The sequence below is a fragment of the Phoca vitulina genome, unplaced genomic scaffold (assembly GCF_004348235.1).
Source record: "Phoca vitulina isolate PV1807 unplaced genomic scaffold, GSC_HSeal_1.0 scaffold88, whole genome shotgun sequence".
NCBI classification, from domain to species: domain Eukaryota; kingdom Metazoa; phylum Chordata; class Mammalia; order Carnivora; family Phocidae; genus Phoca; species Phoca vitulina.
Genome location: NW_022589791.1, coordinates 2,791,421 through 2,805,646, shown reverse-complemented (window position 1 = coordinate 2,805,646; position 14,226 = coordinate 2,791,421). Strand labels below are relative to the sequence as shown.

Here is a 14,226-nt window from a genome sequence, read left to right as displayed (position 1 = left end):
AGTATTTCTTTACTTTTGGAAGAATCCTGGAGAACTTTGTTAACATATAAAACATAACCTTTTTTGAATAGTATTTTTTTTACAATGTATTTTCAACACGTAAGATCTAGTTTAATGCCTTTTAATTAGTCAAACCAGTTACATATTATTATCTCTCCCTTCCTAATTTGGGGAAACTGAAACAGAAAAAAAGATAAAATGACTTCTCCAGGGCCACACAGTAAGAAGTTTTAGTTAAAAACGTGTATCTTCTTACTGAGTTTGCTGATCCTTTTTACATTGCATTTAACTCATTGAGATTGGGCTGGAATGTGGTCCTGAAAATTAAGGGTCAGTCTAGCCTTTTAGGGTTTTTTGGTTTGGAGAACAGTAGTGAGCATCTGGTGAGACCAACTTAACAGCACGTCTAAAAAATTAGGGGAAATAGGACTATGTACTTCTAAAATTTCCCCAACTCTAAGTAGAAAAGAAGTTGCTTTGAAGGGTCTTAAACAAATTAGTCCCCCAGGATGACTCTGTAAAGCACTTTACTCTCTTAGGGGCTGACATTCAGAAATATCTGAATTTAAAGAGGGGCTTTCTTACTGAACTCATTAGCAGTATGCAGTCATTTAGGGAAGGAAGGAGATTGTCAAATATTAATACATTATATTAATGAAGCACTAAGAATTTTCTAAGTGGATCAAAATTTATAGATTCTCTTTCAGCTTTTCTAATCCTTTAGTACCAATTTGAGAATTATATTATTTGTTTCTTAAATAAGACAGAGATAGGAATAAGCATTTATTACAATTGAGTGAATGATGAATACTACTATTAGTCAGAATTTATGTTCTAGAAGCTTATATTATTGTAACAAAATTGAACGTAAGGGATTCAGGTCCTCTTATTTATGTAAAGATCTCAAAAAACATGAATTCAGTCATTGCCTAGAGGAGGTAGTTTTTTAAATCAATGGAATATAGTACAACCACTTTGGAAAACAAGCAATTAATTACTTATAAAGTTAAACATACAGTTAATATACCACCCTCGACTAAATTCCACTCCTAGGCTTTCACCCAAGAGATGTGAACACGTTTATCTACACAAAGACTTGGACACAAATATTTGTAGCACTGTTTTTCATGTTAGCCCAAAACTGTCAACAAGGAAAATGCCCATCAGTGGGTGCATGGATAAACAAATTGTGTTATTTGTGTTATAGTCATAGGACGGAATACCATTCAACAAGAGAAAGGAATGATTAGATGCATACAAGAAGAGAATTCGTACTGTTTGATCGATATGAAGTGATATGAAATCCTAGAACAGGCAAAGCTAAGGTATAGTGACAGAAAGCATCAGTGATTGCTTGGGTCCCGTGATGAGGGGTGGAGATTGACTATAAAGAGCACAAGGGAACTTTTTCAGGTAATGAGGAAACTTTCCAAAGTGATACTCACATTTTATTTTTTCTTAAAATATATCTAGGATTTGTTTCAGGTGTGGTAGGGTGAAAGACACAGGGAAAACTACCTTTGAAAAAGGAATTTCTCTCTTACAGTTCCTAAGAGGAGAGGGCACACACTGGGAAGTTCCAGGGTTGGTCAGGAGGCAGAAAGAGCTATGGGAAAGCATGGCTGAGAGCCTTTATTGTGGTCTTCCTGGGAGAGGCAAGGCAAGGCAAGCGAAACAGTTTAGGATTGGCTAGTTTGAATGATTTCAGCAGCTCCAGGCTGTAGGGTGGTCCTCGTTGTCTGGTACCTGGCCCTGGCGTGATTTAGGCCAGGGAAAATATTGGCAAATTGTGTGACATTAAGATAATGGAGGTGGTTGGGGATATGGACTCTGATTGGTTTGTTTGCATATGAAACGAGTGCTCACAGGGGAGTTGTTTGCTGTCTTCAGGATTAGCTAGCCCTGGAAGGGGCACTCTGTCCTGCCAGCCGGGCCCCTAATATGAATAAAGAATGTGATTACTACACTGGGGTGTATGTTTGTGTGTATGTTTGTTGTATGTAAATTATATCTCAATAAATGATTTGAAAAGAAAAAAAAAATAGTGAAATATAATGGACACATGAAATTACTATAAACAAGCTAGGAAAATTCATTCTCAAGTGCATTAAATTTTTTCAAACGGTACCTGAGTGTATAAAGGACAAGAGCAGTGTTGAATACTTCTCAAGTATGAGTTCATTCAAGGAGTTCCTATTTTTCCTCCTCTGTGTCATGACTGGTTTCATTTCCTTAATACATAAAAGAAGGTGGCTTTTTCAGTTATACGTTGTCTGGGGTTATACCACCTTTCTCAGCCCTTCGCTGCCATGTTCCTAAGGTGTACTGTTTGTATTCTTAGGGCGGAAAACCAAAGCTTCAGTCAGCTTCTCCCTCAACTTTTTTGGTGACAGAATTTCATATATCCTATAGCATGCTATGGAGTAGGTTCCACAGTTGACTATCAGTAGTCATGAGGAAGTTCTTCCTCGTATCCAGGTGAAATTTGCCCCCTTATCACTTGTTTCCCTCACTGGTCTTAGTGCTGCCTGCTGGAGCTACAGAGGGTCCCTCCAGTCCTTCCAAGTAGCTTCTCTCCATATGTCGAAGATGACTGTCATTTCTCCCTGAATTCTTTTATTCCCCAGGTTCACTCCTTTCCCAGCTTCACTAAACCACTTTTCCCCGTTTCCCCCCGTTGTTCCCATTCTTTGTTTCCCTGATTTTCCTTCTATTCTAGTATCCAGCACAAAAACGTTCTGTGTGTATTTCCATTGACTTGATGCACACTTGTATGTGTGTTCATGTGTGCATCAGAGAAAAAAAAAAGGGAGGAAGGATGGAGGGGAAGGGAGAATCTGCATGTGGGAGAGCAGGAACATGTATATGAATTTAGGAATCAGACACACACCTGAGGACATTAATTTTGGCTCATCCTAGTGACCTTGCACACGTTGCTTCATTTCTTTGAGCCTGTTTCTTGACTTGAAAGGTAACAACTGCTGATCCTCAGGTGAGGCTAAGAGGTATGTGTGAATTACCTGGTAGGTCCCGCACCTAGTAAGCAGTCAGTGCAGAAGAGTTAGTGTCGGTAAAACTCTCACCTGTGGATTTACCCACTCCAGTTCTAGCCTCAAACTTAGAACCTGTGCGAGAGTCACTGTACAAGACTTTAAAATCAAAAGTCACAGTAGAATCAAAACTAGAGGAAGGCCTGTGGGATGAGCAGCTGCCCAATCGCATTATCTTAAACATACAAAGAAGAGCCTGTTACAAATTATCAATGGTAAGGCACCCAAAACTTTATTACCTTTTAAAATATTTTTGTATTTTAGTTTCTCCTGGCCACTTATTATTATGGCATTTATCTGAATGACAGTGTATCAGGCAGGTGATGTATGACATGTTTCTTCTCTAGGAAATGGTTCCCTAGAAATAATAATCTAGATGAATGGCTACATTGCAGCTCTGGTTGGTGCCCCTATACACACAAAAGAGCATGCACTTAAACACATACTCACACCGTGGTTAATGTTAATAAGCTCATTGAGCATGGAGCCAATGGTTTTTATATATTCTGTAAGTTTCTTTATCTAAATTTATTTTTAAGGCAAGGTAGCATAACAAAGACAAGGGAATAAATGGGAGATTTCCATTTCCAGAACCATCAAGCTGTTACTTCTCAAGTAACCAATTCACCTAATTTTCATTTTTAATCAACTCTTAAAAAATGACATATTAACTGAAATTAAAAGTACTCATATGAGTGATTTATAAAGCATATTGTATTAAATCTTACTATAATTGATGGCATTCACTGTTTGCATTAGTTAACATTTTTTCCTTTCAGGTAGATTTTTCTACTTAAAATAGCTTTCAGCATTCAAGTGAGAAAAGTCAGGTTATAATTATCAGAAATTGTATATACTGACTGCTAGTCCTGTATCATGGTGCCTAGAGTAAAGATGCATATTGACTTTGCTCGTGTTGATATTTGAAAGATACTGTTAGAGCTTATGTGACTTTTTATGCCACTTTTCCTCTAGCACATTTATATAATGCACTTTTATTTCCAGCCCAATCAGAAGATGCAAGATTATGATTATTCATAAGTTTTCTTTAATAAGCATTAGATGCATTACATAATTTATTCACTTTTCATAATTACAGTAGAGTTAAATACAACAGTGGCAGAAGAAGACATTAGACTCTATTTGAGCAAATTTTCTACTTTAAAGGCCAAAATATTGGGGGTATAGGTAAAATTATTTTAATGGCACTCCTTATCTCATGTAGCATTCCAGAGCAATAATATAAAGACTTGTCTTTTTTTTTTTTTTCTGATGGCAAAGATAGTATTTGTTCATTAGGGAAACTTAGTCATATATCCACAAACATAAAAAGGAAAGTAAACAGTAATTTAATCCCCCACTCAGAAATAGCCCCTTTTAGAAGTGCCTTGGTGGCTCAGTCGGTTGAATATCTGACTCTTGATTTCGGCTCAGGTCATGGTCTCGGAGTCCTGAGATTGAGCCCTGCATCAAGCTCTGTGCTCAGTGGGGAGTCTGCTTGAGATTTTCTCTCCCTTTCGCCCCCTGCTCACGCACACTCGCGCACATTCTCTCTCTAAAATAAATAAATCTTTAAAAAAAAAGATAAGAAATAGCCCCTTTTAATATTTGGTAGCTTTTCTCATGCATATATGGGGGAAAGTATTGAACCATACTTCTCCATAACCAGCCGCTTTCATACAAAAATGTATGAGAAGCAATTTTTGTAATAGCATTATTGTAAAAATATATCCTAATTTACTTAGGGATTTTACTTTTTGTATGTATTTTATTTTATTTTATGATTTTTTTTATTATGTTATGTTAATCACCATACATTACATCATTAGTTTTTGATGTAGTGTTCCATGATTCATTGTTTGCATATAACACCCAGTGCTCCATGCAGAACGTGCCCTCTTTAATACCCATCACCGGGCTAACCCATCCCCCCACCCCCCTCCCCTCTAGAACCCTCAGTTTGTTTCTCAGAGTCCATAGTCTCTCATGGTTCGTCTCCCCCTCTGATTTTCCCCCCCTTCATTCTTCCCCTCCTGCTATCTTCTTCTTCTTCTTCTTTTTTTTTTTTAACATATAATGTATTATTTGTTTCAGAGGTACAGGTCTGTGATTCAACAGTCTTACTTTTTGTGTGTATTTTAAATGGCACCCTGAAGAATTTTAAAAAGGTAATAAGGATGATGATAATGAAGATGGATGGCAGTATAGTATAGTACTATACTACCATGCCATAGTATAGTATGATAATGAATACTTTCTGAAGCGGAAGGAAGGTCTGAATCAAAAGGAATGCGGAACTTTAAGGCTCAGCATATTGCAAAAATACCCCCAAAGAGTCTCCACTCCAAATATCTCCCATTAAGTAAGTTGCCTTGTTCTGTTGGTTTCTTTTGCTGTGCAAAAAGCAAAATTTTGATGTAGTCCCAATAGTTTATTTTTGCTTTTGTTTCCCTTGCCTGAGGGAAAAAATGTTGCTAAGGCTGGTGTCAAAGAAATTACTACCTATGTTTTCTTCTAGGAGTTTTATGGTTTCATATTTAGTTCTTTAATCCATTTTGAGTCTATTTTTTTGTATGGTGTAAGAAAGTGACCCAGTTGCATGTAGTGGTCCAGTTTTCCCAACATTATTTATTGAAAAAAGTCTTTTCCCATTGTATATTCTTGCCTCCTCTGGCATAGGTTAATTGACCCTATAATCATAGGTTTATTTCTGGGCTCTCTATTCTGTTCTGTTGATCTTTGTGTTTGTTTTTGTGCCACTGCCATATTGTTTTGATTACCGTAATTTTGTAGTATAGTTTGAAATCTGGAATTCTGATACCTTCATCTTTGTGCTGCTTTCTCAAGATTGCTTTGGCTATTTGGGGTCTTTTGTCGTTCCATACAAATTTTGGTATTATTTTTTCTAATTCTGTGACAAAATGCTGTTGATATTTTGATATGGATTACATTGAATCTGTGATTGCTTTGGGTACTATGGACATTTTAGTAATATTCTTCTAGTTCATGAGCATGGAATAACTTCTCATTTGCTTGTGTTGACTTTAATATCTTTTCATCAGTGTTTTATAGTTTTCAGAGTATAGGTCTTTCAACTCCTTCATTAAATTTATTCCTAGGTATCCTGTTCTTTTTGGTACAATTGTAAATGGATTGTTTTCTTAATTTCTTTTTCTGCTACTTCATTATTAGTGTACAGAAATGCAACAGATTTCTGTATATTAATTTTGTTTCCTGTGACTTTACTGAATCCATTTATCAGTTCTAATAGTGGAGTCTTTTTTTTTTTTTTTGTGGAGTCTTTAGGGTTTTCTATATATAGTATCATGTCATCTGCAAATAGTGAAAGTTTTACTTCTTCCTTACCAATTTGGATGCCTGCTATTTCTTTTTCTTATCTAATAGCTGCAGCTAGGACGCCCAATATTATGTTGAATAAAAGTGGTGAGAGTGGACATCCTTGTCTTGCTTCTGATCTTGGGGGAAAAGCTCTTAGTTTTTCCCCATTGAGTATGATGTTAGCTGTGGGTTTTTCAAATATGGCCTTTATTATGTTGAGTTATGTTCCCTCTAATCCACTTTGTTGAGGGTTTTTATCAGGAATGGATGTGGTATTTTGTCAAATGCTTTTTCTGCATCTATTGAGATGATGATGTGGTTTTTATCCTTTCTCTTGTTAATGTAAGGTATCATATTGATTGACTTGCAAATATTGAGCCACCCTCGCATCCCTAGAATACATCTTATGTGATCATGGTAAATAATCTTTTTAATATATTGTTGAATTCAGTTTGCTAGTATTTTGTTGAGGATTATTGCATCTGTGTTCATCAGGGATATTGGCCTGTAATTTTCTCTCTTTGTAGTGTCTTTGGTCTAAAATTTTGTTTGTAATTTTTGCATTTATGTTATGAGGGATGTTGGTCTGAAGGTTTCTTTCCTTCTAGTGGCTTTTTGTCTGGTTTTAATATTGTATAATATCTGTATAATATCTCTTTAATATTGGCCTCATAGAATTAGATTGTTAGAATTCCCTCCTCCTTTTCAATTTTCTAGAAGAATTTGTGCATAACTGGTATTGTTTCTTCTTTAAATATTCAGTAAATTTCACAAAACCAACCATCACGGACTGTAATTTTCTTCGAGGGAAAATTTTTAACTAGAAATTCAGTTTCTTTGAAAATATAGAGACTTTTTGAGTGAGCTTTGGTAGTTTGTGTCTTTCAGGAAAATTGTTCATTTAATTTAACTTATCAAATTTATTGCCAAAATGTTGTTTGTAATGATCCCTATTATCTTTTTAATAGCAGTAGTATCTGTAGTGAGGTCACCTCTCTCATTCCCGATACTGGTCATTTCTTTTGATTAAGCTAAAGGTTTATCAAATATATTGATATTCTTGAAGAATCTGCTTTTGATTTAATTTATTTTTATCTGTTTTTCTGTTGTTCATTTCACTTATTATACTCTCCAATCTCTTATTTCTTTTCTTCCACTTACTTTGGTTTAAATTTGCTTTTTCTGGTTTTTAAGGTAGAAACTGAGGTCATTGACTTGAGGCCTACTTTCTTTACTAAAAGAGATGCTTAGTACTCTAAATTTCCCTCTGTGTACTGCTTTTTGATGTGTTGTGTTTGCATTTCATTCAGTTCAAAAAACTTCATAATTTTCATTTTGTTTTCTTCTTTGAACCCATAGGTTATTTTATAAGTGTGTGATTTAATTAACAAGTATTTGGAGATTTTCCAGGTAATATTTGTGTTTTTATGGTTTCTACTTTAATTCCACTGTGGTCAGAGAACATACATTATATGACTTGAATCCTCTTAAGTGTATTGAGACTTTTTCTATGGCCCAGAATATGGTCTTTCTTGATAAATATTTCATGTGCACTTGAAAACAATGTATATTCTGTAGTATTGGGTAGGATGTTTTATAAATGTCAGTTGGGTCAAGTTGCCCTCTAATATCTTTAGTGATTTTCTCTTATTGAGTATTGATTATAAATTATTGTCTATTTTTCCTTGCAGTTCTGTTAGTTCTTGCTTTATGTATTTTGAAGCTCAATTATTTGGAATATAAATATTTGGGATTATTATATCTTTTTGAAGAGTTGACCTTTTATAATTATGAAATGACCTTCTTTATGCCTGGTAATATTCATTGCTCTATAATCTACTTTTTCTGTTACTAATATAGCCACTCTACCTTTCTTTTGTCTGGTGCTAACTCTTTTTCCATTCTTTTACTTATAACCTATTTGTATCTCCATATTTAAAGTGCCTTTCTTATAGGCAACATATAGTTGGGTCTTGCATTTTTATACAAACTTTATTCTTTTATTGGGATATTTAGATCATTTATATTTAATATGATTATTGATATGATTAGGTTTTAATCTACCATCTTGCTATCTTATTTCTATTTGTCCCATCTGTTTTATTCTGTTCTTCTATTTTCCCTTGAAAACTGAGTGTTTTTATGATTCCATTTTTAAATTATTGGCTTTTTTGCTAAAATTCTTTGTTTTGTGATTTTAGTTGTTGCTTTGAGATGTATAATATACATGTTTAATTTATCATAATCTACCTTGCAGTCATATTATACCACTTCACTGATAATATAAGAACTTTACAATTGTATACTTATATTAGTCCCCTCTCAACTTTTGTCCTATTGTTATCATGTATCATTTTTACATGTTATAAACCCCACTTTTCATTCTTAATTATTTTTATTTAAATAGTCATATTTTTAGGACACTTAAATATTAAGAAAAAAAGCCTTGTATGCTTACTGTACAGTTCCCATTTCTATAATTTACCTTCCTATGTATAGATCCATATTCTAACCTAGCATTCCTTCTGCCTAAAAGACATTGTTCAGCATTTTAATAGTGTGAGTGAACTAGTAATTATTTTTTCAGCTTTGTATTTATAAAATATCTTCATTTCTCCTTTATTTTTTAAAGATACTGTCTCTGAACAATAGAATTCTAGATTACAGGTTTTTTATTTCAGTATTTTAAAGATGCTGCTCCACTGTCTTCTCACTTGCATTGTTTCCAACAAGAAATCCTCTATATGTAATGTATCTTTGGAATGCCTTTAAAAATTTTTTTTTCACTATTTTTGAACAATTTGGTCATGATATGCTTTGGTGTAGTTTTCACTGTTTTTTATGCTTCAGGTAATTTTGAGCTTTTGGGGTCTGTGTGTTTATAGCTTTACTCAAATTTGGAAAAACTCCGCCATTATTTCCAATATGATTTTTTTTTTGTCCTTCCATTTTTCTCCTCTCCAATTACTAATATATTAGGCTACTTAAAGTTGTCCTATAGCTCAGTTATCATTTCTTCCTTTCTTTCTTTTTCTTTCTCTCTTCCTCCCTCCCTCCTTCCCTCCCCCCGTTTTTTCTTTTTCTTTCTTTCTTTCTTTCTTTCTTTCTTCCTTCCTTTCTTTCTTTCTTTTTCTTTCTTTCTTTCTTTCTTTTTCTTTCTTCTTTCTCTTTCTTTCTTTCTTTCTTTCTTTTTCTTTCTCTCTCTCTCTTTCTTTCTCCTTCCTTCCTTTCTTCCTTCCTTCTTTTTTCTTTCTTCTTCCTGAGTTTCCTTTTGGAAAATCTCTAGTTACTATGTCTTCAAGTTTGCTAACATTTTCTTTTGGCATGGGTAATATGCTGTTAATCCCATCTAGTGTATTTTCATTTTATATATTATAGATTTCATCTCTGGAAATTTTACATGGGTCTTTTTTATATCTTTCCTATCTATATTTAACTTTTTGAACATATGAAATACAGTCCTTACTTAATTACAGTTAGAACGTAGTATTCTTGACTGCTAATTCTAGCGTGTGTCAGTTGAGGGTCAGTTTTGATTATTTTCTGCATTATGGCTCGTGTTTTCCTGCTTCTTTGTATGCTTGATAATTTTTAATTACATGTCAGATATGATGAATTTTACTTTGTTGGGTGATGGATAGTTTTGTAGGTCTGTTCTAAATGTACAGTTAAGACACTTGGAAATAGTTTGTTCCCTTTCAGTCTCACTTTACAATTTGTTCTATTAAACCAGAGAAATGGCTTGGTGTAGGGTTTGATTATTTCCTCTACTAAGGCAAGACCCTTCTTTGTCCTCTACTTGATGTCCTGTGAATTAGGAGTTTCTTCAGTCTGGCTGGTAGGAAGAGGTGATATCCCTGCTCCTCTGTGAGTGTTGAGAAGCTTGGATCTTCCCCTGACCTCAGGTAGTTTCTTTACTTGCATGTGCTGATCAGTACATATGCAGATACCCAATGGAGATCCTCTTCTTTGCTCTCTCTTTCTACAGCTCTCTTTTCTCCATTACTCTGGGAATCTCCACCAGAGTTCTCCCTTCCTTCAACATTGTCATATGGCTCTTCTCATGTGTTTCCTGTCTCCCGAGGGAACAGTCTTTTGATCTGATGTCCATTGTTTTGAAATACTGTTTCACATGTTTTATCTATATTTTGGCTTGTTTCAGGCAGGAGGACAAATCTGGTCTCTGTTACTCAATCTTGGCTATAGCAGAAGTCCTGCCTTTTAATTTTGGCTAATTTTCTATTTAAAAACATTTAAAATTCTAAATAGATCCATCTGTCTTTACCTTGATGGCTTCTGTCCTTGATGTCATGCTTGAAACACTTCTGTGTTTGACAGCTTATAAAATATTTACCTATATTTTTTTCAAGGTCTTTAACTGCCTTATTTTTATATTCAAATGTTTTGAATATACATTATATTATAGACAGTTCGGAAAATAGCTAAATTGGAGGCAGAAACCCCGGAAGTACCTCAACAAACACATTGCCAGTACACATCTTACCATATTTCCTGTCATGCATTTTGCTATGCCTTTGTTTTTTATATAGTTGCAATCCTAGGGTGTATGTCATTTACCATGTTCATTCCGTGCATTTTCCAGATTGCTACATAATCTTCGTAATTGTATCTTAATGACTGAATTATATTTCATCAAATGAGTACACTGCAATTATGCTACCTTTATGTATATTGCAAAACATTTAAGTTATTTCTTCTTAAATAGAGTATATGAAACATAATTATCTGGCAGGGCATTTTTAGGGAATCTTAATTTTGCCTTTTTTTTTTTTTTTTGGCGCCACTGTGGGCAGAGATGCAGATACAGTTCCTCTCTCACTGTGTCATTGCTTCTGCCTCCAAGCCCACACCAGTACACTCCATACAACCCTGTCTGTATACAAAAGAGAAGGAAGTAAAATAATTAGTTTCTTAATAGCACAGTCCATTTCTTATTACTCAGATAATTATAAATAGGAAAACTTTTTAAAGAGCTTATAATGTACACTGTTCGTATGTATTAACAAGGCATCTAAATTGTTTTCTAATTATTATTTGTGCTTGGTTATTTTTAGGGAAGTTGCTATTCAAGTCCAATACATCATAATGCAGAATTCCTTATCAGTACCACCAAAAGATCAAGGTAAGATAACCATGCTGAGGGAAACAGTAATGCGTGTGTTATAAATAGTAGAAATTGACACATTCAGTGCCACTATCCCCCGACCAGAGGTAATTTATTTCCTGGAACTAAGAACAAAATCCTAATTATGTCGGAAAGTTGATTTCCTTTGGTAAATTACTAAAGTGTATAGAAGGACATGTATCTTTGACTGGGAACTCCTCGAGAGTAGGGCCATCTCATCCCACACAAAGCTCACAGACCCCAGCCCGTTAGTCGGCATTTAGTTGGCACCAATAGATGTCAACTGTAATTATCGAGTACTGGTTTTGGTGAAGCGAAATGACGTGTTTTAGTGGAAGACTATATACGTGTATATATATTCTTACACACATGCACACACACAACACAGATGTAGAGAGAGGGGATATTCACTAATACATTTCTTTGACTTTTTTCTTCCCATAGTCATTTAAAAAGAAACAGGAAAAACCATTCCCCAGCTCCACATGATTTATAAAGAAAATCATGTTGTTGTTTTTTTAAAGATTTTACTTATTTTTTGACAGAGAGAGAGACAGTGAGAGAGGGAACACAAACAGGGTGAGTGGGAAAGGGAGAAGTAGGCTTCCCATGGAGCAGGGAGCCCAATGCAGGGCTCGATCCCAGGACCCTGGGATCATGATCTGAGCTGAAGGCAGACGCTTAACGACTGAGCCACCCAGGGGCCCCGAAAATCATGGTTTTTTAACAGGAACTCCTGGAGGTTTGTAGCAGTTTATAGGTGGAGATAGAGTCTTTTCTGAATAAAGAGTAATTAAATTTCCTTCAAGGGCAAACTCTAACCTTAGGAAGAATTCAAGTCTTTCACCTGCCCCTACATAGTCTTTTCTACACAGAAGAGAAATTTTGATATGTATGTGAGAAAAATAATGTCTTTAATGATGCAAAATTGGGCTTCCTTCATGGAAGACAAAACTTTTAGTGAATGGAGGGAATTTGCTGTAAAGAACCCTTAACCATAGCAAACACTCTTTGATCTCTCCACTAAAAGGAAAGGCAACGTCGTAACTGTTAAGAGCATGGAGTCCAGGTCTGACAGCCCTACCACTGAATTGCATATCTTAGGCACATCACTTGACTCCTCTTTCTCATCTATAAATCTATAAAATGAACATAGCAAGTACTACCCTATAGGTCATGTGGACATGAAAGGATATAATACATGTAAATCAGCCAGCATATTCTTACTTATATACTAAGCACTATAAGATGATAGTGGCTATACTCTTAATGGCTGTTATTAATATCTGAGGAGGCTGATGTAATGAGATGAGCATGGCTGCTTCCTGCTTCAGGTGCCTACTGGCCTTAAAAGGCCAAGCATGATCCACGGGGACCCAAGGGAAGTAAATACAGAGCGGACCTCAGGCTTACTTCTGGTCCAGACATTTGGCCAAAGGGAGAGTAAGAGTCCTTGAGAATCACAGGAGATCCAGCCCTGCGCATGAGGGCAAGAAAGGGTGTGGGATAAGAGAGTGGAGAGCAACCCTAACTAGAAATTAAAAGTGTGCATTTCCTGTGAGTGTTTTCTGGTGTATATCCTTTAGAAGATTTCTGCGGTAATAGGTAGCTGATCAAGGGGTTGGAAACTTAGTGTCCTAGCTGGTATCACCTTGTTCATCTGAGCTAGAGGTGTGACTGCTTAGAAGGACGAGCACGAGACCAAATGTCAGGGAAGCTGACCTCCTTTCCCACATCTACTGCCAGCCAGCCGTGGAACTTCAGACTACTTCTTTGGCTCGTAAGCTTCGGTTTCCCCATTAGTAAAGCCAGGATTACTAGATATTCTTCTCTATCTCTAAAAGGTTGTAAATCTATGTAATGAAGCAATGAGCTGCTTGGTTTCTGGCTGATAAGGGGAAGTCATTCATGTCACCTTTCATACCTCCTGCCTCCTTTGTTTCTCATCAAGCCTCATTTTGTTTTGTTTTCTCGTTTACCTCTCGAGCTGTTGCATAAGCTTAGTTATCTCCATGGGCTTGGCCAGAAAATAAGATGCCGTCAAGCCTAGCTAGGAGTTCAGTAGCTCTAGTAAATACTTTTGTCTGTCTTTTCTGGGACCAGAGATGCTTGAGCCCCAAACCCAGAACTTAACAGAGAAAAAGATAAAATAACTAAGTCTATGGCCATACCACCCTGAATGCACCCGATCTCGTCTGATCTCGGAAGCTAAGCAGGGTCGGGCCTGGTTAGTACTTGGATAGGAAGATAAAATAACTAAAAGAGCTCAATTAATCACATGCCTCCAGTGTGGTAGTCACTCTGCCCACAACTTTACATTCTTTGTTTTCTTTAATCCTCACTATAAATTAGATACAATCTTTATCTGAAAGGTTCAGGGAGATTGGTTACTTTTACCAAGATCACCAGTCAGGGAAGTGACTGAGCTAAGATTTGAACCCAGATCTGTCAAAATCCCAAACTCAAACTGTGTCCCCTGTGTCACACTGTAAATCTATAAAGAATATTTCTAGTTCTATTTTTAGATCATTCCCCTTTTTCTTCTTTGATCAAACATATTAATTTATATTTATGTCATCAAATATAATCAGTTATGTGACATGAGAAGTGTGCTGGGCACATGCCATTTGTTAATTAAATTCTGAGTAATTTATTTAACACATCATTGATGGCTATCCATAAATTATGCTA

The 14,226-nt window shown here is 35.6% G+C and overlaps 1 protein-coding gene across 5 annotated transcripts in view; it reads left to right on the top strand.

Moving 5' to 3' along the window:
* ZNF438 (zinc finger protein 438) overlaps positions 1 to 14,226 on the top strand; it is a 175,989-nt gene that overhangs the window by 137,065 nt on the left and 24,698 nt on the right. For 3 of the 5 annotated variants that reach the window (XM_032395832.1, XM_032395830.1, XM_032395831.1), the window contains one exon: positions 11,465 to 11,532. In XM_032395832.1, coding sequence (XP_032251723.1) covers positions 11,496 to 11,532 — 37 coding nt within the window. In that variant the 5' untranslated portion in view covers positions 11,465 to 11,495. Of the gene's footprint in view, positions 1 to 7,748; positions 7,800 to 9,744; positions 10,295 to 11,464; positions 11,533 to 14,226 lie in introns of those variants that run through there. The other 2 variants (XM_032395833.1, XM_032395834.1) reach the window with 2 other exon arrangements.